Below are 25346 nucleotides of genomic sequence, written 5' to 3'. Positions count from 1 at the left end.
TACACATTTTTATTATTTTTCAGGAGCGCACAATATGCCAAATATGAGGCGCTTATATCTAAACAATCCTCTTTTGCAAAAAAATGTTGTTATATATCTGCAGTCTTTGCTAAGTTCAATTTGATGGAATGCGTTTTTAATGTCTCATTTAGAAAAATCCTTCGCATTTTTGAACGTAGTTGGTAAGAAATGCTTTTCTCTAATATTGCTTCGTTGCCAAGCCCACTGCATAGGAACCACATGTTTCAAGCTGCGTGCACACCTCAGATATGAAATAATTTCTACTTGATACATAGTACTGATGCTGTCAAACGTGTGTCAAATTGACAGAGTGACATTTTATTAAAAGCCCTACCGTACCTACTTATACTTAGATTCGAGTCAGATTTTTCTTCGCACGACTTTGGCACGAGGTGTAATTTTCATGTTTTGAATGTTTAACTTTTGTTTTAAGACAAATACGATAAACCAGGATTTAATATTCAAGAAATTGGTTAATGTTTTTTAAAAATTGCAATGTTTGAAGTGTGTAAGTGGACTCCTTGTTGGTGTAATTAATTTAAATGCATGCTCTTGTTACCGGGTGTCTATATGTCAATAAAAAATTCTTCTACCTTTTTGAGTACATAATAATAGTAATTAAATATTAAAAATAAAAATTATTTATTTCAGTGTCATTCCTATTCTGAATAATAGACATTAATCTATGGGGGATTTTTTCTCGTGGATTATTGGTAAGTATAAAATTCTCTCAATATTTTGCCTTTGTTCTTCACATGTTTGCATAATATTTTGTGCCAATTACAAATTAACAATATGTCTCCACTTTGTATTATAAGTTTGAGAACTATGTTTGTCTGGGAACTAATTTAGCTGTGATGTGTATCAATGTCTTATAATATGTTATTTTTTTAATAATTAGAAGTTTCCAAGAACTGTCATGAACATTGGAGGTGTGTGTGGCGAGGGAGCAGGGGAGGTGGCACTGATAGCTGATGACTTGAGCCGTGCTGTGGAGCTCACTCTGAACCCTAATGTGTCACAGGATGCCCGCAACCAGGCCTACATAGCATGTGAAAGGTATTCAATAATGCTTTTTGATTTTCTGACTTTCATTTTTATTTTCAACAACTTTACTTTTAAAAGAGTAGCTTTACCAACATTTTTAAAATTGTTGAAAACACATAATATGACCAAAATCTTAATATCATTCTGAAATTTAACACCCATAAGTATTTTGACAGTCAATGGTACTTTCAGCTTCAAAGAAAACTCACCATGGTGTGCTCAAGCAGGCCTGCTCCTAGCTAGCGGCAACCAGTACTCTGCTGTTGTAAAACATTTTGGCCTGCAGCTCATGGAGAACACAGTCAAGTACAAATGGCCTCAGATTACACAAGCAGAAAAAATATTTATCAAGGTATAAAAAACAATAAACTAATTTATCAGTGTTCATTGCCAAATTAAACCTAATTGTATTTTAATATTTTGAATAAAATAGGAATGGGTTGCTTTATAAAATTTGTATTTTTCTATCTTTACCTGTGCTACGATATTCTGCTCTTCATCCAATTATTTCTGGCACCTATCATTTTAATAGAAAGATTTTCGTTTTCATGCAAATGTCAGTGAAATCATGTTCCTAGCTAAATATACACCAGAACCAGAACAATGTTAATATGAAAATAGAATTGTCAAATATTTTTCTTTTATCAGTTATTAAAAATAATAAATTATTCATCTAAATCTATTTCTCATCTAATTATATTTATAAATATATCATATTTACATTGTTCATGATCTGGTTTTTGAAAAACTCTCTGATCACAAAATAACATAAGGCAATAAAGATGAAATTTGTTAGGAAGGTAGATTGTAACTAGAAGACGTCCACTAAGAAAGGTCTTTTCGTTTTACACCTGTTAAGCTGTGGGCTTTCTGTAGTATAAATATTATGCTGCAGTATAGATGTTATATTTTATTATTTATATATATTATATATATGTATTTATTAAATATACTAGCATGCTCACATATTTGCCTTATTGATTTTATTTTGGATTTCGATTTTGTTCTAGGAAAATGCTATGAAGCTTTTATACTTGGGTGGCTGGGAGATTGGGCACCTGAACGATGCTCTGGCGCGCGTCATCGTGGAGATGATAAAGCGGGAATGGCCCCAGCAGTGGCCGACATTGCTTGGGGAATTAAGTGATGCTTGTGCCAGGGGACACCCTCACACACAGATTGTGTTGCATGTATTCTTGCGATTGGTTGAGGATGTTGCTACTCTACAGGTATGATCAGAAATAGTTTTAATATGCCATAATTACAATTTTCAACACAGGTGCCTTTTGGGTGAGGCTCACAAGGGACCAGAAAAAGTGGAGAGATCTGGAGGAGGTCTTTGTGTCTAAAGGACATGCTGATGGAGGCTGATGTGTTTTTATTAAAACAGTTGTATATGTGTAATTGTATTGTTGTGTAAATCTGTAAGTCAGCAATAAAGGCTTTTGAAATTGAAAGGAAATTGAAAAACTACAATTTTCTGTTAGATAACGACAGTTTTTCAATAAACTCAATAGTTAACAGAATCTTAATAACTTGATTCACTAATTATTTATACAATTAAAATCTAGTAGTCTCAACTCAACATATTGAGTTGCAAGTGCATTGATAAGGAGATGCTGTAAATTCGTCATTCACGCTTTTCTATTAATTTGACCTTGAAATATTCGCATAACTGAATTGGTAAACATATGATAAAACTATGATCTTTTCATCATGTAAAGATTTACAAATTGAATCTGTACTTTTTAATGTGGCCTTCAGTCTTTTGATTACTGTTCGCTCTGTCTGCCCCATAGGGGGATATAGACGTGATTTAACATAATTAAAATTATTGCCCCTTGGTACCTAGCACTTGAGAGTACATAAAAGATGTTGTTAAAGGCAACTAAGGCAATAGGCATGTTCATCTATTCCAGCTTTTAGCCTGATCCAATATGGTTTAGGTTCCCCTGCAAAGGTAAAAACCTGGATTGCCCAGTCCAGGATCAAAAGGGGCGCCGCGACCTGGCTCTTCCGGAGTGGTGAAAATGCAACCAGCCAGGATGAAATTAGAATATTCCTTTATATTATAAACCTTCTTTATATTATAAATGCAATAGTAACTCTGTCTATGTATGTTACGTTTTTATTAAACCATTGAACCAATTCTGATGTTGGTGTGTTGGTTGTTGATCTTGGCACCAAACAATAACCAACAATACAGAACCTTCTTTCTGTTGCAATAAAGAAACCATGCCGATGAGTTAGCAGGCAAAAGCTTGTAAAACATGTTTTCTTTATGTATTTTATAGATATTCTAAAATGTGCTCATTCAATAAATATGAAAAGTAGAACAGCAAACATCTGTGTCAGTGTGTTATTAAGATGGTTGTACAGAATTTCTGAATAATGTATTGAGATTGACACACTTTACTGTTGGACTGTTGACCATTACAACCTGTGAAGATGGTCAACAACCTGTGATCAACAACCTGTCACTATTTGTAACTCAATCTATCACCAACCATCAACCAATGTTGTGAAACCAAAAGATTTGACAATTATTAAGCAATATGATATTATCCTATAATAATGAATAAAGATTTTGTGCCGTGTAGTTCCCGGCACCAATACAAAAAAAGAATAGGACCACTCCATCTCTTTCCCATGGATGTCGTAAAAGGCGACTAAGGAATAGGCTTACAAACTTGGGATTCTTTTTTAGGCGATGGGCTAGCAACCTGTCACTATTTGAATCTCAATTCTATCATTAAGCCAAATAGCTGAACGTGGCCATTCAGTCTTTTAAAGACTGTTGGCTCTGTCTACCCCGCAAGGGATATAGACGTGACCATATGTATGTATTTACGGAGCTGAACATGACCTTTTAGTCTTTTTAAGACTTGGCTCTGTCTAAACCGTAAGGGATATATATATATGTATATATATATATATAACATTTTAATCCCTTACGGGTTAATATAAAACGGTTATATATATATATTATATATATGAATGTATTTTAAATTATTGTGTCTTTCACAGACGTTAGAGCAGAACCAGCGAAGGAAGGACATCTACCAAGCGCTCACTAGCAACATGTCTGAAATCTTCGCGTTTTTCATGCGTCTCATTGAACTCCACGTTCAGGAGTTTAGGGAGAAGACCGCGGCCGGGGACTACGCGGCGGCGGCCAGCAATGGACGGGTTGTACAAGTGAGTGAAATTCTTTTTTTTTTTTTTCATTAAATCAATAGAATAAAATTTGGTAATTGAAACTTTATTGAGTGAGATTTATAAAATGGTATGTTTCATCATAATAATCATCTTGCCGAGTGGTTCCCGGCACCAATAGAAAAAAGAATAGGACCACTCCATCTCTTGCCCATGGATGTCGGAAAAGGCGACTAAGGGGTAGGCTTATATACTTAGGATTCTTCTTTTAGGCGATGGGCTAGCAACCTGTCACTATTTGAATTTCAATTCTATCGTAATGCCAAATATCTGAACGTGGCCTATCAGTCTTCACAAGACTGTTGGCTTTGTCTACCCCGCAAGGGATATAGACGTGATTATATGTATGTATGTTTGTTCATCATAATATGTGGTTCTCCAACGTTAATTAGCATTTGGCATTAAAGTTTAAAATTGCAATCGAATTTTGATAGGAAACGGCGATGCCACGAGTTTTAAACCAACAAAAAAATTTTATACCAAAATTTCAGCATGCTTATTAGGTTAAATGATGTTTAAATAAGTTATAACATAAACAAAAACTTACTTCTATAATCTGTATTTACATTGTGATCCTGCAGGTAGTACTGCTGACATTGACCGGCTTCGTGGAGTGGGTGTCCATCAACCACGTGGTAACAAACAATGGTCGCCTGCTCGAGATCCTGTGTTTTCTGCTGCAAGACGACGCGTTCCAGCTCTCAGCTGCGGAGTGTCTCTTGCAAATAGTCAATAGGAAGGGCTCTGTAAGCATTCTCTTCCATCTTTATATTTTGTACCCTCCGCTGCTAATTGAATTATTGATATGAAATATGTGAAATTATTGTAACATAAATAATGTTGCCGTGTGGTTCCCGGCACCAATACAAAAAAGAATAGGACCATTCCATCTCTTTCCCATGACTTACTTGACTTAAGGTCCTATGTCCCCTTGCTGGGGCAGAGGGCATCCACAGTGCGTCGCCATCCCGCTCGGTCTTGAGCTTCGCGTTTTATTTCGCTCCAAGTCTTCCAATGTCTATAATCTCTTTCCCATGGATGTCGTAAAAGGCGACTAAGTGATAGGCTTACAAACTTGGGATTCTTTTTAAGGTGATGGGCTAGCAACCTATCACTATTTGTATCTCAATTCTATCATTAAGCCAAATAGCTAAACGTGGCCATTCAGTCTTTTTAAGACTATTGGCTCTGTAGGCTTAGAAACTTGGGATTCTTTTTTAGGCGATGAGCTAGCAACCTATCACTATTTGAATCTCAATTCTATCATTAAGCCAAATAGCTGAACGTGGCCATTCAGTCTTTTCAAGACTGTTGGCTCTGTCTACCCCGCAAGGGATATAGCCGTGACCATATGTATGTAAATATAATAATGTTAATATAATTCATTATTTCAGACTAAGGAGCGAAAACCACTTATGATATTATTTAGCGAAGAGGCGATCAGGTGCATTCACCGTGCAGCTGTCGCCAGCATCAGCATGGTTGATGAGAATCATTATTTGTTCCTAAAGAAGTTGTCGCAGGTATGTTTTTTTATCTTCTATACTAATATTATAAAGCTGAAGAGTTTGTTTGTTTGAACGCGCTAATCTCAAGAACTACTGGTTTGAATTGAAAAAAAATTCTTGCGTTGAATATCCCATTTATCGAGGAAGGCTTTGGGCTATATAACATCACGCTGCGACTATAAGGAGCAAAGAATTAATGGAAAATGTGAAAAGAAGGGGAAAATTATTCATCCTTGAGGGCTTCAATGATGCCCAAAATAACAAAATATGTATGAGAATTTTCTGTACAATATTTATTTAAACTTGATTGTGCTAAAAAATTTACAATATGCGAATGTAATGCCTTAAGGCGTTCTGTGCCAGTCAAAACTTTGGAGCAAATTTTGAGTTGCCATTGTTGGCAAAATAAAGGAATAGAATAACGTCATCACAAGGAATCACCAGAAAGGTTAAAAATCTACCTTCATTTTATGCTCGATGTGTATACCTTTATATATAGTCTCAATTATTTTTTAGGTTTTAGCCGGTCTCGGCCAACAACTGACCACGTTATGGAGTAACGCTACCAACGTGGAAGCCTGGATGCCGGTGTTGCTCGAAACCTTACTCCTTTTGAGCCAGCACCCATCTTTATGCATCGTGCACACTACAAACAGCGTGTGGCTGGCGTTCTTCAAGCACGAGCAGATATCCAAACTGCCGCAGTTGCTGGCCATCGTGCCCAGGTGGCTGCAGGCTTCCGCTCCGAAACTGCTCAAGGTAATTGTAGCAAGAGCGATGTTTTAGGGCTCATACATACCATCACGCCTGCAAGGAAGGTAGAAAAGAAACTGGATTTTCACTTGCTACGGTCCTTACATACATACATCTCTCATTTCCTCCACATTTATAACTCTTTTCATTTCGGGCTCGACCGCCGACATAGCAATATCTTGGGAAACTCAGCTTTAACATACTCGCTGTTATTGGCTGAACGCATAGCTTGCTTCGCTGTGATTGGCTGAGACAAACTTTGTTTTTCTATGAATGATCATTGTTTATTCTACCCTCTACAAGTAAGCCAGCCAGTAAGTTTTTGTTTCCGTGCGGTCGCAGACAAACCGCCAGCAATAAGGTACTGGCAATGGAGGAATCCAACCCTTCTGGGTTAGTGCTTATTAGGGTTTAATTTTTTACCAAATGCAAACATGTTTTTAGGTGACTTACCCGTCGTCGCGAGTGAGTGGCGTGAATGATGCTGTAGCGTACGCCTGTATCGACTACGACAGCGAACAGGAGTTTGCAGTGTTCTTCAGCAGATGTCGCACGGAAATATTGGAGAGTTTTAGGTGAGGATCAATTTCTTATTTTTTCTAGTCAAAATGTCATTGTGTACCCATTTTTATGACTAAATGTACCATTAAATCTTTTTTTTAAATGATGTTGCTCTTATCCCGCTAAACGCATCTTTTAGCGTCTAGAAATAAATGGGATTTCCAATCAGCCAATGTCGCCACATGTGATGGCGATTGATTTACTTGAATAAAGTTTTGAACATATTTCCAAACAAACAAACACAATGAGATAAAGAGTGAGATGACCTTGTTGTAATGCAGCCTGCTCTCCTCATAGTCGGCGTGCGCGAAGTGCAACAGAGTGGGCTGTTTGAGAGGGCCGTAACTAACTAGCACCCTGCCACCCACGACTTCTCCCGTGGTACATCCCTAATAAAATACAATACAATGCAAATTGCGAATAAAAAAAACATATATAGTAGAGTCATACATTATGAAACACCTTTTTAATTTCCGATAATAAGCCATTACACAATCAAAGTTATACAAATCTCGATCTGAATAAGAATTAAAAATGTGCGTGTATCTCAGACATTGCATGTCGGCCGCGTCGCTGGTGACGTGGTCGTTCGTGGAGCAGTGGACGCGCGCGGCGCTGGACAAGGTGGCCGCGTGCCCGCCCGACGCGGACGCCGCCCACCCGCTGCACGTCGAGTGGGAAGCTCTCTCGCAGGTATGCATGCTCATACTGCCAACTAGACTGAAATGGTTCATTAACTGAACTGAACATTTACTGACAAATCTATTAATTGTTTGGAAAGTCTTCGATCTACTATATACTTGATTTTAAGATGAGAGCAAAAACAAACGTCCGCTTATATATGCCATTAAAAAAATTTACCATGAAAAATGCTTATTAATGAGCAGAGTTTTATATCCAAGGATTGTATGCTTTATTGTAATACATTAAGATTAAATTTTGAAAAGGACGAATGATTGTTTGGTTCGGATGAGAATAGTAAAATGAAATTGCCCTCTCTGTATAGGCCTCAAATTCCCCCGACTTTTTACTTCATCGTCAATAAAACGGTCGTACAAACAATATCATGAATAGGTTTAGGTTGGAGTTGTACTGAAGAATGTCGGTCCGGTCTTCCGTCCTGCTCGCACGCCCGGTATTACTCACCGATGATGCCCGAACATAATTAGAATGTTACGATAGTTTCCAGGTGTTGGACGTATTACCGTCTCTTTTGCTTCAATCGAGAACATATTTTAAACACAAACTAATATACTTGTTCCCAGGTGTTGGACGTAGTGCTGTCTCGTTTGCTACAAGCGGAACCTCGTCCCAACGTAGTGGAAGGGCTGCAGCTGCTGCAGCGCTGTGTGTCGTGCAGCCCGGCCGCGCCGCTCATACTGTCGCTGCTGCTGTCTCTGATATCGGCGCTGTTCGTGTTCCTCAGCTGTGCCTACAGCCAACTGGCGGGTGAGTGCTTCAAGCGCTTCAAGCGGAGCCCGTGCGAACGTGGTGGAAGGGCTGCAGCTGCTGCTTTTGATAGTTTTATTATCCTTTCAACTGGCATCAATCTCTGTTATATCCTCACCTTTCTGTAAAGGAGTCCGATGTAATATTATTCATTTGTCATCAATTGTTTTTATGCAAAGGACAGTCATGAAATGTGATTGGGGCACGGCCAGCGTGCCAGCATGTACTATTGCCAAAGTTTCGAGTTATTTTCGAAATTAATTTGTGTACCTTATTTTTTCCTAACAAGCTTTTCATTCTTTAGGTCCAGGAGTAGGAGTGGCCGGAGCTGATCTTCTTCCGCGAGTTCTGGACAAGATTTTCGCAGCGTTAGTGTACGAGGGCCGGGCGCCGCACGACAGGCGCTCGCGGCAGGTCAAGAACGTCAGGCGCCACGCCGCCGGGCTGCTGGTCAAGCTGGGCTATAAGGTGATTATTCTAACTCTATTATTGTGTTTTATTGGGCTGGGTTTGTCCAAGCGTGTGGTGCGGGCAGAGTAGAATAGCACCCACCCATAATATCATCCCGTGGGTATCGCAAGATGCGATTAAGGGGGAAGTGGGCAGCAGCGTCTCCTACGCTTATATGACAATATGGTCCAAAATCAATAGGCACTGGTCACCAATCCGCGTGCCCAGCGTGGTGACTATTAGAAAATTTCTGGGGAGGTATTAGTTACTTAGTCCAGCAGTGGACTTTTATAGGCTAAAAGGATGTTTGTCCCAGAGACGAGGCATAGGAGGACATGAGTTTGACGACCATAATGTAAGCGCCTGATCTCCGGTGTGTAATGTCTAATCTGTAAACGTATTTTTATGAATAAAATTGGTTACACTTTGTCGCCCAAATATTGTTTTTTTCTTTGTCATAGTTTGGTAACTGTTACTCAAAAGAGTCATCACCTGGGTACGCTTTTTACCACTTGGAAACCTTAATCGCTTTGGATCTTAACTGGTTAATGATAACAGACATGTTAACCATGATACTTCTGTTTCAGTACCCGCTTCTCCTGCTGCCCGTATTCCCTCGTCTACACGAACTATGTCGATCAGCGTTAGCTCGCCCCGACCTCAGTGCAGTGGAGAGTGTGACGATACAAGAAGCTCTGCTCCTCGTGTCCAACCACTTCTGTTGCTACGAGCGACAGAGCGCGCTTGTAGCTGAGGTATGTGTTCGTTTTCAATCCGCTCAGCTCGAAATGTTGCTGATATGGTCGTCTTTGTTGATTACAGCTAACTAAATTGGCTATTTATGAGTGGTAGTAAATCGATGATACTATTCCATATATCTTTGCGACTCTATCATGGGTATTCAGAACTTAATTTTATCCAGGGTTCAGTAAGTTAAGCAATAACGATTCGGATCACGAAGTACCTCAAATGCCATCTGACCTTCTGCAGTGCAGTTTGTTACCGCTTCTTCTGCACTGACGCCTTGGAAGCGACAGTAAACTTAGTTTTTAAGTAATTTATTTGACGTCAACCAATGTTGTTAAACCATACGTTTTGACAATTATTAAGCGATATATAGTATCCTATAGTAATGAATAAAAATTTTGAATTTTTTGAATTTTTTTTTTGACCTCTGTGTTTCACTATTACGTTATTTTTATCCGGTTTGGATAATTTTTTTTTGGGTATATTCTAAGACACTAACAGAATCACAATATTGTTATCGGCTCACTTGTTGTAACTTGCGATGTCCGCCGCCAGGTGCTGGGCGACTGCGGCGCGCGCTGGGCCGCGCTGGCGCCGCACGTGGGCAGCGCGGCGGCGCTGGCGCAGCTGGTGGGGCTGGCGGCCGCGCCCGCGCCCGCGCCCGCGCCCGACGCGGCCGGCGACTCGCGCCGCACGCTGCTGCACGCGCTCACGCTCACGCTGGGCGTCGTCAAGCGCGCCATGGTGCCCTCCGACCCCGACAAGTCAGTGTCTCTCTTCTACATACATACATATAATCGCGTCTATATCCCTTGCGGGGTAGACAGAGCCAACGGTATTGAAAAGACTGATTGGCCACATTAAGTTATTTGGCGTAATGATAGAATTGAGATTCAAAATAGTGACAGGTTGCTAGCCCATCGACTAAAAAAGAATAAAACATTCTATTAGCACGGTCTATTAGCTACCGAATTTTTTTATTCGTGATTTCGTGGTTGGTCCCTTACTAAAAGTTGCTCAGTTTGATGTACAGATTCACCTGTTAAAAGGATTCTAGTTAATTGAAAATAACCCTGTATATATATACTGCATGGGCGGCTTACTGAGGTACGCTAGCAGCTCACACCGCGTAAGGCGAAAAATCCTACTAATCTGCAGTTATTGAGAAATTTCTTAGTGCATCCCCTAAACCATATTAGAAAACTCTTTTAAATTTTTAATCTCTGGACCCAGCAATTAGAGCTCCCCATTAATATATCTATTAATCCATTAATATATCTATTAATCTCAGTATATTCCAAATGACAATTCCATTCACAGAGCGTCAAGAGGCGGCTTCAGCGCCGGCGTCACAGCGTCCGGGAATCCAATATGGCGGAACCCTTGCGGCTCCCACGTCCTACCCCTATTCCCACATGCCCTTTCCCTCTGTCGATCCCTCCACGACCTCCACTTACCCTCCGCAGCCGGTCTTATACACCCCGGCCACGCCAAAGCTTTGACCCCGCCGATGGCAGAACTAAAGAACTTATTGGGCCCGAGAGACCCGGAAATTTCGGCCGTAGCGACTACGCCACAGGATCGGATGCAAAACTTCTTGCATACGCTACATGATAATGTAAGTAAATTTTATGACATAATCTTTATCAAGCAATCGTTCCTTTTATATTTTTAAACAGCGTTGAAATAGTCTTGGCTGTCCAAACTTCATGAAAACGTGTATATTGCACTTTATGTGATAATGAATGTATGTCATATTAGATTGACCCGCATGCGAGCAGATTTTTAGTTAGCCTGTACCTACAGCATATTTTCTTCGAAGATGAGTGGTGCGCTACACAGAAAATGGTATTTCAATCCTTAATTAATCGTTGCTCTTCTAAGATGTCGCGCTACGCACAACAAAGCTGAGTGGTACGCTCAACAAACAATTTTATTTTCAACTAGAGGTCGCCCGTGACTTCGTCCGCGTGGAATCCATCCCGCGGGAACTCCGGGATAAAAAATAGCCTATATGTTATTCTGGGTATTCAGCTACCTACAAACCTAATTTCATCGTAATCGGCTCAGTAGTTTTTGCGTGAAAGAGTAACAAACTTCCATACTGACATCCTGACGTACTCACAAACTTTCGCATATATGGTCACGTCTATATCCCTTGTGGGATATAGACAGAGCCAACAGTCTTGAAAAGACTGAATGGCCACGTTCAGCTATTTGGCTTCATGATAGAATTGAGATTCAAATAGTGACAGGTTGCTAGCCCATCGCCTAAAAAAGAATCCCAAGATTGTGAACCAATTCCTTAGTCGCCTTTTACGACATCCATGGTAATGGGATGGAGTGGTCCTATTCTTTTTTGCATTGGTGCCGGGAACCACACGGCGCAAACTTTCGCATTTATAATATAAGTAGGATCTACATAATATATAATCTGTCGTGGCTACAGGTCCACACGGCACAAACTATCGCATTTATAATATAAGTAGGATCTACATAATATATAATCTGTCGTGGCTACAGGTCCACACGGCACAAACTTTCGCATTTATAATATTACATAGTAGGATCTACATAATATATAATTTGTCGTTGCTACAGGTCCACACGGCACAAACTTTCGCATTTATAATATTACATAGTAGGATCTACATAATATATAATTTGTCGTTGCTACAGGTCCACACGGCACAAACTATCGCATTTATAATATTACATAGTAGGATCTACATAATATATAATTTGTCGTTGCTACAGGTCCACACGGCACAAACTTTCGCATTTATAATATAAGTAGGATCTACATATAATTTGTCGTTGCTACAGGTCCACACGGCACAAACTTTCGCATTTAGTTATAATATAAGTAGGATCAACATATAATTTGTCGTTGCTACAGGTCCACACGGCACAAACTATCGCATTTATAATATTACATAGTAGGATCTACATAATATATAATCTGTCGTGGCTACAGGTGTGCCACCTGGTGGGCGCGGCGGCCGCCAACCTCGGGCGCGAGCTGTACTCGGCGCCGGGCCTCGCCAAGTACCTCGTCGGCTCGCTGCTGCACGGCCTGCCCGCGCTGCCCGACCACTGGCTGCGCCCGATACTGCGCAACGCGCTCAAACCGCTGCTGGGGCACTGTCCGCCCGCGCACAGGGCGGACGTGGCACTGCCACTGCACGAACACGTCGCGCCGTGCAGTGAGTATGATAGTAAAATGTCGAGATACCGATGGATACTTCAATTTGACTAAGACAAGTTTTGATTTAATGTATAATGTGATCCGAAGTCACAATTCCAACCCTTTTCACCTGTTACAAAATAGTTTTCTAAGCAAAATTAATTATGAGTCTTTGCACACAAACGTCGAATTCATGTGATACTTAAACGTTACAGACTACAGCTGAAATATTATCATTTTGTTTTGTCATTTCATATGTCATCAGATTTACAACTCAGACACTAAGTAAGTCATTAATATTGTCTTAAATTAGAAAATAGAATAATAAAATATATTTGTTTCAGTGCTAATGCATTTATCTCAGCGCTGGGATTACATCACATCACTGTATGAGTCAGGGAAGCTGGAAGAGGAAGGCGGCAGTGAGTCACAGGAAGTGTTGGAGGACATCATGGTGAGGCATCTCACCAGGGAATACTTGGAGGTTTTGAAGGTGATTCTTGTTGTCTGAATTTCGGTCTGAACCCTGGTGTCTATTGTTAGATAAAATGTTATACTATCTTCTCAACATTGTATAAAGCAATTGTCAAATTCTTAAGATTTAATGGCTTAAAAGAAATACATTTTCACATTAATAACCTCACTTCCGTTTGAAACTAACTTAACGGTAATAGTTTTGTAGTTGGAGCGATGTTTCAGACTTGACCATGTAACAGTGTAACTTACCAACTATACTTATTTTAACATCCAGATTATTTAGTTTCTTTTACTTCATTTAACACACATGGAATGATCTTATAAAAGAATTTAAGAATATTAGATAGATAATTCATTTATTTGATTTGCTACACACAATTTGCAATGTACATATGAAATACAAATTAATAAGGATGTGAGATGCAGCAATACAAAAAGGTCATAGCTCATCGAATATATTGCTATAGAGCTGATTTTCAGTTGACCTAGGTGCTAGTGCAGGTTAATCTGCGCACATTATAAAAAGAAACAAAGACTCGTGTCGTGACTTACAGTTTTAATTCTGTTATAATCTTGTTATAGGTCCCGGACCTAGGGGAAACGCGACCTTGGGGAAAATAATGTCAAATGTTTCACTAACAAGTATATATTTGTCGCACAGATCTCGCTAGTGGACTCCCCGTTGATAGCGGAGAGCCTCGCTAACACGAACGAGGCCGGCATGGAAGAAGATCCACTACCGCCTAACGTGAGGCAGCCCGATACTGTGTCCGAGTTGGGGGCTGCCTTGCTACAGAATCCCGTTGCTGGGCCCGCCATATTGCACACGGTCAGTATTGTAACCTACTTGCCGTGGCAAACTCCCGTATCCGTGATAGCTTTCACATCAATGACATTGCGAACAACATCAAGAAAAAAAATTTAATGTGGATGAAGCGAAGGAAGTATAAAGAGGTCGTGGCAAGTGGAAAGAGGTAGTCTCTGCCTACCCCTCCAGGAAAGAGGCGTGATTTTATGTATGTATGAAGAAAGAAAGAGCTGCACATGCTGGTGCGTTGTTTTGTGGAATCTTTTAGATTGTCTTTTAAATAAATGACTGACTATACCGCCACCGTCACCAAAATCGCTCCATTACGTAGCTAAAAAAAGATATGAGACCACAGGCTTAAAAGTAGGGATGTCGAAGGACAGACAAAGCGGAGTGAGAAATGTCGTACCATAGCGGTGGTGTGTGTAAATATAAGAGTTTATCTGTCTTATATAGACGTGGGAAAAGACACATTAACGTGTACATATTGTTTGATATTAACGTTTATTTGTTCGACTCATTTGATCGTTTAAACGACGAGTAAGTAAACACGAATTTGTATGTGATTTAATCAGCGCTACCTAGTGGTAATGCGATGGCATTAATTCCATACCGTTTAGCGTTTGCTTGCTCGACGCATTTGATCGAATAAATGTCGCAGTAATCCCACAGGTTATTTGAAAGATAATGTTATACGTGTCGCAGGTTCTCCGCGCGCTGGTGTGGAACGACTCGATCTCGTCGCTGCGCGCGTGCGCGCTGGCGCTGCCGCTGCTGCGCGGCGCGCTGGCGGCCGGTCGCGTGGGCGCGGGCGAGGCGGGCGGCGCGCTGGCGGCCGCGCTGGCGGCGCTGCGCACGCACGGCCAGCACGACGCCAACCAGGCCGCGCTGCTCGCGCTCGCCCTGCAGGTAGCGCACCTTACCCTTCAAATGATGACTCCTTTATACTATAACCTCCACAACCTTGCACGAGAACCTCACTCAGATTGGATCATGTCCTATGACGGGTCCCTTATTATAAATTAGATATCAAACTTAACTATCGGAAAATAATCATTACTAATTGACCTCGGTAAAATTTAAACGACTACACTTTGGAACAGGATACAGACCACTCAACCATTTATGCACTCATTTGCTTTTAACATACAATCGTTACGCGTCGTTTCCAAAAAGTTAGGCACTATTCCTGCTTACCTACTAACTTTACAGCAAGTTTTAAAGCATTCCTGTTTATTTGCTAGGCTTATGAGATCCTCCGGCCGCGATTCCCTGGCGTGGCCAACTTGCTCCGCGAGATTCCCGACGTGGACGAGCACGACCTGCAGCGGCTCGACGACAAGCTGTGCGCGCAGGCCGGCAAGCCCAGCAAGATTGACAAGAGCAAGCGAGATCTCTTCAAGAAGATCACCGCTAAGGTATGTGTTGTATTATACTCTGTAAGTTCAGTGACCTTTGATTTATACCTACTAGTTATCCAAAACAATTGTTAAGTCCGTATTGTAGCGAGGGCTTTATTTCGTGCTCGACCAAAACCAAAGGTATAACAGGCTGATCGTTATGCCTGGTTAGCGATTCGAATTAAAATTTTGCTTGTGTTATTGGATTGTTTAAACCTAAACTTTTTCCTTGGGATGCGCTCTTTTGGCTATTCCCAAAGGGTCATCATACAGCATCTATCTCATAATCAAAACAGATCATCATTTAAAGTCATCATTTGATTCGTCATTCACATCACAGCGACACTGGCCGGATACGGCAATCTATTCACTCAATTTTGTTTCTAAAACGTATCTAATTTGAAACTATTCTTTATTGAAATATTCCAGCTGATCGGTCGGAACGTAGGCCAGCTGTTCAGGAAAGAAGTGTTCATCCTGAACTTGCCGGCGATGCCGCCCGCCAAGGAGAAGCCGCGCAGCGCCGTGGACGCGCCCGAGGGCGCCGGGCTCGAGGGCTTGTTCGCCCACGGCGCCACGTAGCCATATCTACCCGCAATACTATATGTACTCGCCTGTGAATATTAAATTATGTTAACGCCAGACTCGCTTTTATTGTTTACCAAATACATGCTGCCATTTATTGGGGATGTCCCGGTGAAAAGTCTGTCCAACACTGATACTATAAATCAACTTCTAAAGGGCAAATTATGTGTTTAGTGCTGAAGAGAATATACAGGGATAAGTGGAAAGATTGCTGTATTATCTGGAGATATGGCGCAATTTTTGTAAATACACGTCACAGATTCGTCACGGGCCAATCCGTTTTGGAATAGTGAAAAGAAACAAACAAATTCAGCATAATAAATAAATAATTTATTACGATCTTAAAAAACATCATAATCCAAATTATTTCTCGTAAGTATAGACGAATTGAGTACCAACGTCTATACTTTTCCCTCCGCTGACTAGCTCGACTTTATTTGAAGCTACGTCTACTTTTAATACTGTCGCGTTTTCCATGACCACGCACTTGTCCTTGTAGTCCCCGGGGACCGGGATCCTTCTGGGGCCCATGAGCGGGTCGGCATACCGCCATAACTTCAAGGAACTTGCGTCTGAAAGTATAATAAATAAAAAATAAATAATCTGAATCGTTTTATAAACGATGAAGTTTTCCGCGGACATACATTAAAAATTTGAAGTCGGTTAAAAATAGGTTTATGCATTTACAAACGTAATACGTAAATAAAATATAATCACGCCATTATACCATACGGGGTACACAGAGCTCGTCTCTGGTGACCACTTTCAGCTGTATGTATGCTCTGCAATGGAATGATATTCTAATAGTGTCAGGTTTCTAGCCTAGGAAAATAATTCAAATTTTATTAACATTTACTCAACCGAGTTCTTTTCTTACTGTCAGAATAAAATAAAATAAATTTGGTAAATGATAGAATAAGTGAATAGTACTGACAGGCTCCAACAATATCAACTCATATTGTAAACCCACCTTTAATCGCTTTGACATCCTTAACAATTTTGGCCTTGATCTTCTCCACGGAGTCACCATCAACCAGGTCCACGTGCACCGTGAACAGTCCGTTGAACGGCGTCGGGTTGATGAAACTCCCGCGCACGCCGACCTCCGCCGTGAAGTTGATGTGCGGCTGTCCCGGCGCGCAGTCCTCTTTCGTCTTCTCAGGGGCGTCTGCGCACTCCGTGTGCTTCACTTCGATTGAGTCCAGCTGAAGGAAAAAAAAGACAAATGAATTTGTAAATATTTTCCCGTTACCCTAAACACTATGTAATAGATTAAAACACAACGATATCAACACGAACAAGTCGATGAGTAGGTAGGTATTGAAAGATGTTAACAGTTAAAAAATCAGTCAGATTGCAATATTGTACTTCAAATTAGTCAAATGATGTATCGTCATCTAGCCTGCACGCATACTTTTCCGCACAGATGCAGAAAACGTTATGGTGTGACGATTGACCAATACGTATTTCTTGATTCTATTTTAAAATTAATTATTTAGTACTAAGAAAAATACCTCAAAAACTAGCATACTTGAAAAAAAGTATAATTAAAGTGCAGACAGCCGTCTCAGTATTAACAGTCTGTGATAATCAGTTCCTCACCTCACATAAAGGTAAAGATAACAACGCTATTGCGAGGTTCGGAGATAAAACAGCAATAAAATCATCAAGGACGCCTTATCACATTACGACGTACATGACCTTTCGAAATTATCGTTTTATTTTGACGTCACTGATGATGGCAAAGGTTTACCCTATAATGCTAGGAACTTGGGATTCTTTAGAAAAAGTGACAGGCTAGCAACTGTCACTTTTTAAAGCTCTATCATAAAGCCTAACAGCTGAACATGGCCTGTCAGTCTTTCAAGACTGCTGGGTCTGTCTACCCCGCAAGGGATATAGACGTGATTATATGTATGATGTTGTATTACAACTTGCTGCGGGCCCGCTTACAAACTGCATTGCTTCTGACCTGCTTTTGGCGTGCTAGGGCTTTTTTGGCATGCATAAAAGTAATGTTAAGTAATGCGCCGTGTGGTTCCCGGCAAGAATAGAAAAAAGAAGAGGACCACACCATCTCTTTCCCATGTACGTCGTAAAAGGCAACTAATAGACGTGATTATATGTATGTGTAAAAGTAATGATTCCCTCCATACAGTTCTGAACTTACATCTAGCGTGCTGAGTAGGTACTGCCTGTTGTCCAGCAGCACGGCCGCCTCGTCGAACGGCAGCCCCACGGACAGAGCCTCCACTCCCACCCGCTCCATGTTCTCCCTGGTGGCTTGAACGAATGGCATGACCCTCTTCATGTACTTCTTCAGCTCGGGCACCTTGCCGAGTTCCGTCGAGATGGTTTTGTTGTCAGGGAGACCACCTGCCTGGTGAATTGTCAGGTTTTAACAGTTAATTTTGGCTAGTTATCAATTTTAATGCCGGTAAGGGCTTTACAATATATCAATCAATGATTATATGTTTTACGTGTTACTAAGAGACAAAAGGTTAAAACTTTATTTATTTAGCATTCTATTAGTTTTTACACCAATATTTGACAAGGGAGACATGGGAGTTTTCAACTCCAAAATTTAAAAAAAATACTTGGCAAGTTTTAGAAGTCTTACCCCATTCAATTGCTTGAGGGTAGTCAATATGATGTGCTGCCACTTGGGGTATTCCTTCGCGACCCATATCGTGGCTTTGTTGGGCTTCCTCTCGGGCTTGGGCGCTTCGCCCTTCTTCGGCTTCTTCACGGCGCAGTGGTTCTTCAGATAGATGCGGAAAGAGTGCGCCGCGTCCATCAGGTAGTTGCTAGCTTTGACTGCCACTTCATCCACTGGGCCAGGGGTCGGCCAGCGCTCGTGGAGAATACTGGCTTTCTGTATAATAAATAAACAAAATAAATATTTTTTAACAGAGACCATTCGCGATCCGTGTATGGCGACGGTGTCTGTAATGAAACGCATGTTGTTTTGTTCCTAATCTTTGAATTCTGGTGGTATTAAAAACAATGCCCATTTTATTGGGAGAGCTGAGAAAACTACAAAAAATCAAAGCTGACATCTGCAGCAAACCCAAAAATAAAGTTTCCTTTTTCAACCTCTGTGGTGAAGTGGACTAAGCTTTCCTCTATATAAATAATAACCAGGATGCTTGTAATTCAGAAATAACAAGGATCCTGGTTCCAACACACCATGTTGTCTATATTAAAGTATTAGTAGCAACTCACGTTTCCCAGTAGTTCCCACACGTGCTCGGCCACGTGCGGACAGATCGGCGACATCAACTTGGCCTGGATCTCTATGTAACTCGTCACCAGGCCCGCGTGCATACCGGCCTCTGAACACAGCTCCCTGTATTTATAAAAAATATCCACAATAATACAGAGAAAAGAATTGTATGATTGAATAAACACAAAAAGTACTGGACTAATTTTCGAGAAATTTGGCACAGATATAGAATAGACCTTCAGGTGTAACGTAGGCTTTTTGCGGGAAATTCCCAAGGGAGTGAAACTCCGCGCAAAAGCTAGTAATCTTTATATGTTAAAATGCGGGCTTCGATAAAGAGAGTGCAAGCCTTTGGACTTACAACTCCTCAGTTGTAAGTCCAAAGGCTTGCTTTGCCGACTTGCTAAAGGCGGTATCAGGCCTTAAAACATAGGTGAGGTTGCAACTGCATAAAGTTGAGAGTAAGAGAGAGTTGTGAAAACACGTTAAAAAGTCCTGTTTACAGGCGTACGAATATGTCAGATTATACGCTAAACATTTCTTTATTTATTCTTTGGTATGCTAACTCTTAGAACTTAAGCTTAAACTTAAGACAATAATAAAAAAAAAAAAAAAAAACTACACTTTTGCATGTAGCAAATATAGTTGGTAAAGAAGTCAAAGTCAGCAAGAAATTAAAAACCTAAAAAATAATATTTATTAATATAACAGTAAATAAAATAACCTGTATTTATCTCGCGCGGCCTGCAGTTCGAAGAAGCCGGATTTCAGCGCCTCCTTGAACAGCATCTTGTTGTAGTTGTCGTCGGTCTGCGATATCTTCGTGCTCATCTCGCTTACAAACACTTTGTCATGGAAGTTGTATTCACCTAATGTAGAAGAGAAGATTCAGTCTTTATTGAATCAAATTCTATGTAAATGGATTGCCGTGTGGTTCACGACACCAATTGAAAAAGAACGGGACCACTCCATCTCTTTCCCATTGATTTCGTAAAAGGCTACTAAGGGATAGACTAATTTAGGGATTTCTTTTAGGCGTTGGGCTAGCAACCTGTCACTATTTGAATCTCAATTCTATTCTTAAGCCAAACAGCTGAACATGTCCTATTGGTCTTTTGGAGACTGTTACTGACTGGAAAGGTTCTTTACGTGACCCTGTTAGCATGGGAAATAACCTTCTAGCTTATTCTACGATAAAAATTAAATTATTCCCGTGAATCAGAAAATAAATACGCAGAAACAATGTAATGATGACGCATTATAAAAGTTAATCCAAGTCATTTTAAATGTTTATAGTTACGCGATTCAAAACGTACCGTAACTAACTTGAATAGATTAAACCAACCAAGATAAAAGATTCCATACCATAAAATGAAATTCCAATTTTAATGAAAAGCAAGAGGAGACGTCACTCTGAAATCAAAATAAATATTTATTTACCCGTTCTCAAAGTAGGTTTTGCAGCTACCATCTCCTTAACCCACTCGATGAATGTGTACAGTCTCAATATGGCGGCGTCCGCGGTGCTCTCCACAAAATTCGCGTCTTCCACCGAATCTCCCGCATCAGCTAAGGTCAGCCTCATTCCGTCAGCACTGAACTTTTCTATAGACTCCTTCAAAGTCAAAAAATTGCCTTCAGACTTCGACATCTTAGCGGAATTCAACATTAAATGACCATTTGCGCGGATTCCCTTAGGCCATTTGTCCTCTTCGTTAGGCCAAATGGCGCAATGGTTGTAGATGTAGAATGTTAGATGGTTTTGAATGAGATCCTTGCCTGATGTCCTCAGATCTACTGGATACCTGAGTTGGAATAAATTAGAATGTCTGTTCAGAAAAGCAAAAGGAGAAAGAGTTTGGTGCTAATAATGCAACGTAAAGAGATTTTTATTAGTGTATGTAAAATTGTGTTATACTAACCAGAATTGGAACGATTTTTTCATTGCATCTAGGGACTTTTTCGGTATGTTGGTCTTTGGGCATGGCGCATCTTTAAAGAAAATATAGTCCCACACTTCAGCAGTCATTTGTTCAGGTTTAATCTTCAGGGCGTTCTCTTTGTTACCGCGGAAAGTGTCGCCTTGTAGGAAATGAGATATAGTGTAGTAGGCGTTGTAAATAGTGGAGTCCGATAGCGACTCTATCACCCATTGCTCATCCCAGGGTAATTTGGTTCCTGAAAAAGAATGAAGTTACGAAAACAAGTCTAGAAATAAACCAGTGTTTGCAATGCCGATTTATCATGCGGAATTTAAATAATACTTAGTTCCTGTCTTAGAGGTAGATATTGATTGCTGTCAGATGTTAGAATTTTTAATCTAAATCCCTATATTATAGTTTAGTTTAGGGTAATTTATATAAGAACATACCAAGGCCATAAGTTCTAGAGCATGCATATTCATGCAGCCAGTTTAGAGTTGCCTGGAAATTCTTTCTGACCTCGTCGTGGTACGTGTTAATAGCAGCCAGCGCTTTCTCCGCCTGCCGCTTCCAGTCTTCAGTGCCGTACACCAGGTACCACTGGTTACACAGAGCAACGACACATTCGTCTCCCGACCGCGACATAATTGTCTTCTCAGGCTCATAATATATGACAGCACCATTCTCCTTAACAAGTTTGCTTTGCAAATTCTTCTTAACATCTTGAATTTTACTACCCTTATAATCACCTACTAATAAAACACCATCATAGAAACCTTTGAGGTAAACCATTTCCTTCGCTTGGACCAACTTCTCCTTGTCATTTTGACTTTGAATCTTCAGTTTATCATATACGTGCACTGCAGACAAATTACCGAATTCGGGTATCTCTAGAATCGGCACGGGCGTGAACGGCATAACCATTTCATCTTTAAGATCATACTTTTCCCGGAAAGCGGGTTTCTTTTGCAGGTCAACAAGCGCGGCGTAGTCATCGGGCGAGTCGGAAGGCACGCTAGTAACAATGCCAGTGCCTTTGTCTTCTTTGATCGTAAGCATGGGCAGTGCGTAAATTTTTGGATAACACGTCAACGGAGATTTTAAAGCTATCCCTAGAAGGTCGTGCCCCAAAATTTCTAAGAGAATTTTAAACTCTCCATCTTTCTCTGTGAAATCCTGATAAGCCATGTTTCTAGCGGCGCGTCGCGTGCATATGAAAACACCGTGTTTAACAGTTTCAAACGCTATGTACTTTATATCGGGATGGACCCAGCAATTAGTTTGACCGTACATTGTTTCGGGCCGAAGTGTAGCTGCTACAAAACTTACGTTCTTTCCTTTGAAAATTCTGAAATGGACGACAAATGTTCAAAAATTAAATTTACACGGAAACTAATAGTAGAAAATAAATAGCGATATAAATTTCGAGATACTCACTTCAGGACATCTGGAAGTGGTTCTAAAACTTCCATTTTGATAAGAGTGTACTCTTGAGGCCCGGCGCCTTCTCCTGTACTACGGTCGTGATCCATACACGGCTGCTTGTCTAAAGGCGAAAATATGGTGTACCGCTTGCCAAACATAATTTTTTTACGATCTTTCAGATGGTTATACTGCCATCTGACAAATGAATCGAAAAATGGATTTGCATCTGTTGTTATGAACTTACGACGCCAATCAACCTGTTATAAAATAAAGTAAAATGATTGATAAATTACTTTAAAAAATTAATTACGTTATTGATAAAGTAATTTTTAATCCTTAAGCAACTATATAATTGACAATCCAAAAATATAGTTTAAAACATTTCTGACATCTATATATTTATACATACATGCACACCCATTTCCTTTAAATCTTCAACAGCTCTTGGTGGAAAGTATTCAAGCCAATGTAACTCATCTGCAAATTCCTTGATTTCTTCATCAGAAATGCCAAGACTCCTCATGATCTGCCACTGATACTTTGCTGTACCTGCCTTTGCAACTGCTTTACTTTTCTTGCCCTTACTTTTATCTTTAGTAAGAATATCTCCTTGATCCTCTTCAACTACCTCTTCCTCTTTGGGGAAAACTGGAGGGCAACCATATAATTCAATTTCCCTCTTCAGTTTATCAGCACATGCCTTAATGGGCATTCCCGTGCCATGGAAGCCAAAAGGAAATAGCACCATTTTGCCTTTGAGGCGATGATACCTTACTGCAAACTGAAAATTAATAAATCATTTCATCATTATATACATTTCACATCCATACCCAGTATATGACCCTTCCTAATGTGATTCATACCTAGATCTTAATTTAATAGATGACATGTTAAATAAAAAATTAATATCAAAAATTTTTCAAATGAAAAACAAAATAGACTATTTTTATTGAAGTTGGTTAAAGAAACAATTTGCCTACTAAGAGATTTCACAACCTGAATAAAGCTAGAAAGCAAGCTTGGCATATTTTGTGAATTGCAAAACAATTCAAATGAATATAATATTAAGAGCTACAACATTTGAAAATAAATCATTACCTACCTACTTAGTTGTTACTGTTTTGTGAACCAAGTCTCAAACATACTTTTGGGATAGCTCAATCTTTGTAATTTGTCCAGCATATACATATTTATAGATATCTGATTCAAATTGAGTTAACAATAGAACATTTATGGTATGTTGACATATGACTCTTCAATGTAGGTATTAATATGTTTAAGTAGATATGAATGAATGTCTGTTATTTTGAATGCACTGGGGATGGATTCCCAATGTTCGCAAGCTTGGTAAGTTGCTTTGTATTTGTTGTTAATTATAAACATATTGGATCTTACCTCACATTTTGAAAGAGAGAAAGTATGGCCAAGATGTAAGCGTCCATTCATGTATGGAAATGGGAAAGTACACATAAATTTTTCATGTGGTTTGCCATCATCTGGTGCTTCGACTTCGAAGATTTTTTCCTTTTCCCATAGTTGCTGTACTTTTTTCTCTATATCTTGAAGATACTCAACCTTGAATGTGCCTTTTCTGTCAAGAGTGGCCTACAAAAGAAATAAACCTTCATATATCTAGGAAAAAATAAGAAATACTTTTTTACTACTAGTGAATACTTTTTTTATTTATCTGCCTAACATGAAAGGCCTGGTTATACAGTATTCTCTTTCTTTTGATGTGTATTTTTGTGATTAAGGTACCAGAAAATATAAAAACCATCACCCAACGAGAATTTTGTTTAATTAATTAAATAAAGATCGTCGCATAACGGAAATAGTGAGTTAATGACGTCCAAAGAGCCTCCACGTAATACAAATTGCATACCAAAATAAAATAACGCTGCATCGTGAATACTACACAAGTTGATGTTGTATTTAAATCCATTTGATTTAAGTTCCAGCAACAATAAAATAAATAAATATTTATAAAGGAAATGGACTAAAAATATTAATTTGAGATCAAGGTGTAAAATGTGTATGTAAATATTGTTATAAAAAATATTTCATAAGCAAGACCTTTTTTTAATAATTGGATATTAAAAGTATTTATCAAAGTAAAAATAATTACATTTACCATATCGTAATAGATGTTCCAGAAATATTTATATTTTAAATAAATGTTTCGTCATGAACACGCTGCACTGATGTCTCAGAAGAACAATCCTATGGAAGTGCCCTATGCATGTACTTTTCCTGCATACCTAAATAAACAAACCCGGATACAAACATGGCGGACTAGAGAAGTTCATTTAGTCGATAATATTTTATCGATGGATGAGTGAGTAAAGATGTTTATTTCCGAATTAAATTTATTAAAAAAAAAATATTTACATCGGGAATCCTTACTATCTTGGCTATAATCTAAGGTCCAACAATATTGTATCTATTACCTATGTCATTCTGATAAAGTGTTTGGAAATCAAATATAATTACATACATAAATAAAATCACGCCTCTTTTCCGGAGGGGTAGGCAGAGACTACCTCTTTCCACTTGCCACGATCTCT

At 39.7% G+C, this 25346-nt stretch overlaps 2 protein-coding genes across 2 annotated transcripts; one reads left to right on the top strand and one right to left on the bottom strand.

Moving 5' to 3' along the window:
• Positions 1 to 373: 373 nt before the first annotated feature.
• LOC106131107 (exportin-5) lies at positions 374 to 16266 on the top strand. The gene is made up of 22 exons (XM_060944802.1): positions 374 to 529; positions 673 to 734; positions 923 to 1080; positions 1261 to 1420; positions 2079 to 2297; positions 4096 to 4266; positions 4866 to 5030; positions 5679 to 5807; positions 6309 to 6551; positions 6990 to 7120; positions 7658 to 7799; positions 8372 to 8555; positions 8860 to 9023; positions 9593 to 9760; positions 10308 to 10516; positions 11073 to 11370; positions 12730 to 12958; positions 13284 to 13432; positions 14078 to 14245; positions 14930 to 15133; positions 15469 to 15642; positions 16054 to 16266. The coding sequence occupies exons 3-22, from the start codon at positions 941 to 943 to the stop codon at positions 16204 to 16206; spliced, it is 3600 nt and encodes a 1199-aa protein (XP_060800785.1). The 5' UTR covers positions 374 to 529; positions 673 to 734; positions 923 to 940; the 3' UTR covers positions 16207 to 16266.
• Positions 16267 to 16519: 253 nt separating this feature from the next.
• Positions 16520 to 24987, bottom strand: LOC106131365 (leucine--tRNA ligase, cytoplasmic). The gene is made up of 13 exons (XM_013330458.2): positions 24914 to 24987; positions 24178 to 24387; positions 23192 to 23563; positions 22795 to 23039; positions 21807 to 22705; positions 21358 to 21613; positions 20876 to 21240; positions 20160 to 20304; positions 19435 to 19558; positions 18830 to 19084; positions 18380 to 18589; positions 17180 to 17414; positions 16520 to 16781 (listed from the first exon to the last, which is right to left on the bottom strand). The coding sequence occupies exons 1-13, from the start codon at positions 24914 to 24916 to the stop codon at positions 16573 to 16575; spliced, it is 3528 nt and encodes a 1175-aa protein (XP_013185912.2). The 5' UTR covers positions 24917 to 24987; the 3' UTR covers positions 16520 to 16572.
• Positions 24988 to 25346: the final 359 nt, after the last annotated feature.

This window comes from Amyelois transitella, chromosome 6 (genome assembly GCF_032362555.1).
Source record: "Amyelois transitella isolate CPQ chromosome 6, ilAmyTran1.1, whole genome shotgun sequence".
Classification (NCBI taxonomy): Eukaryota; Metazoa; Arthropoda; class Insecta; order Lepidoptera; family Pyralidae; genus Amyelois; species Amyelois transitella.
The sequence above is the reverse complement of the archived record's forward strand: the minus strand, read 5'-3'. Positions and strand labels throughout refer to the sequence as shown.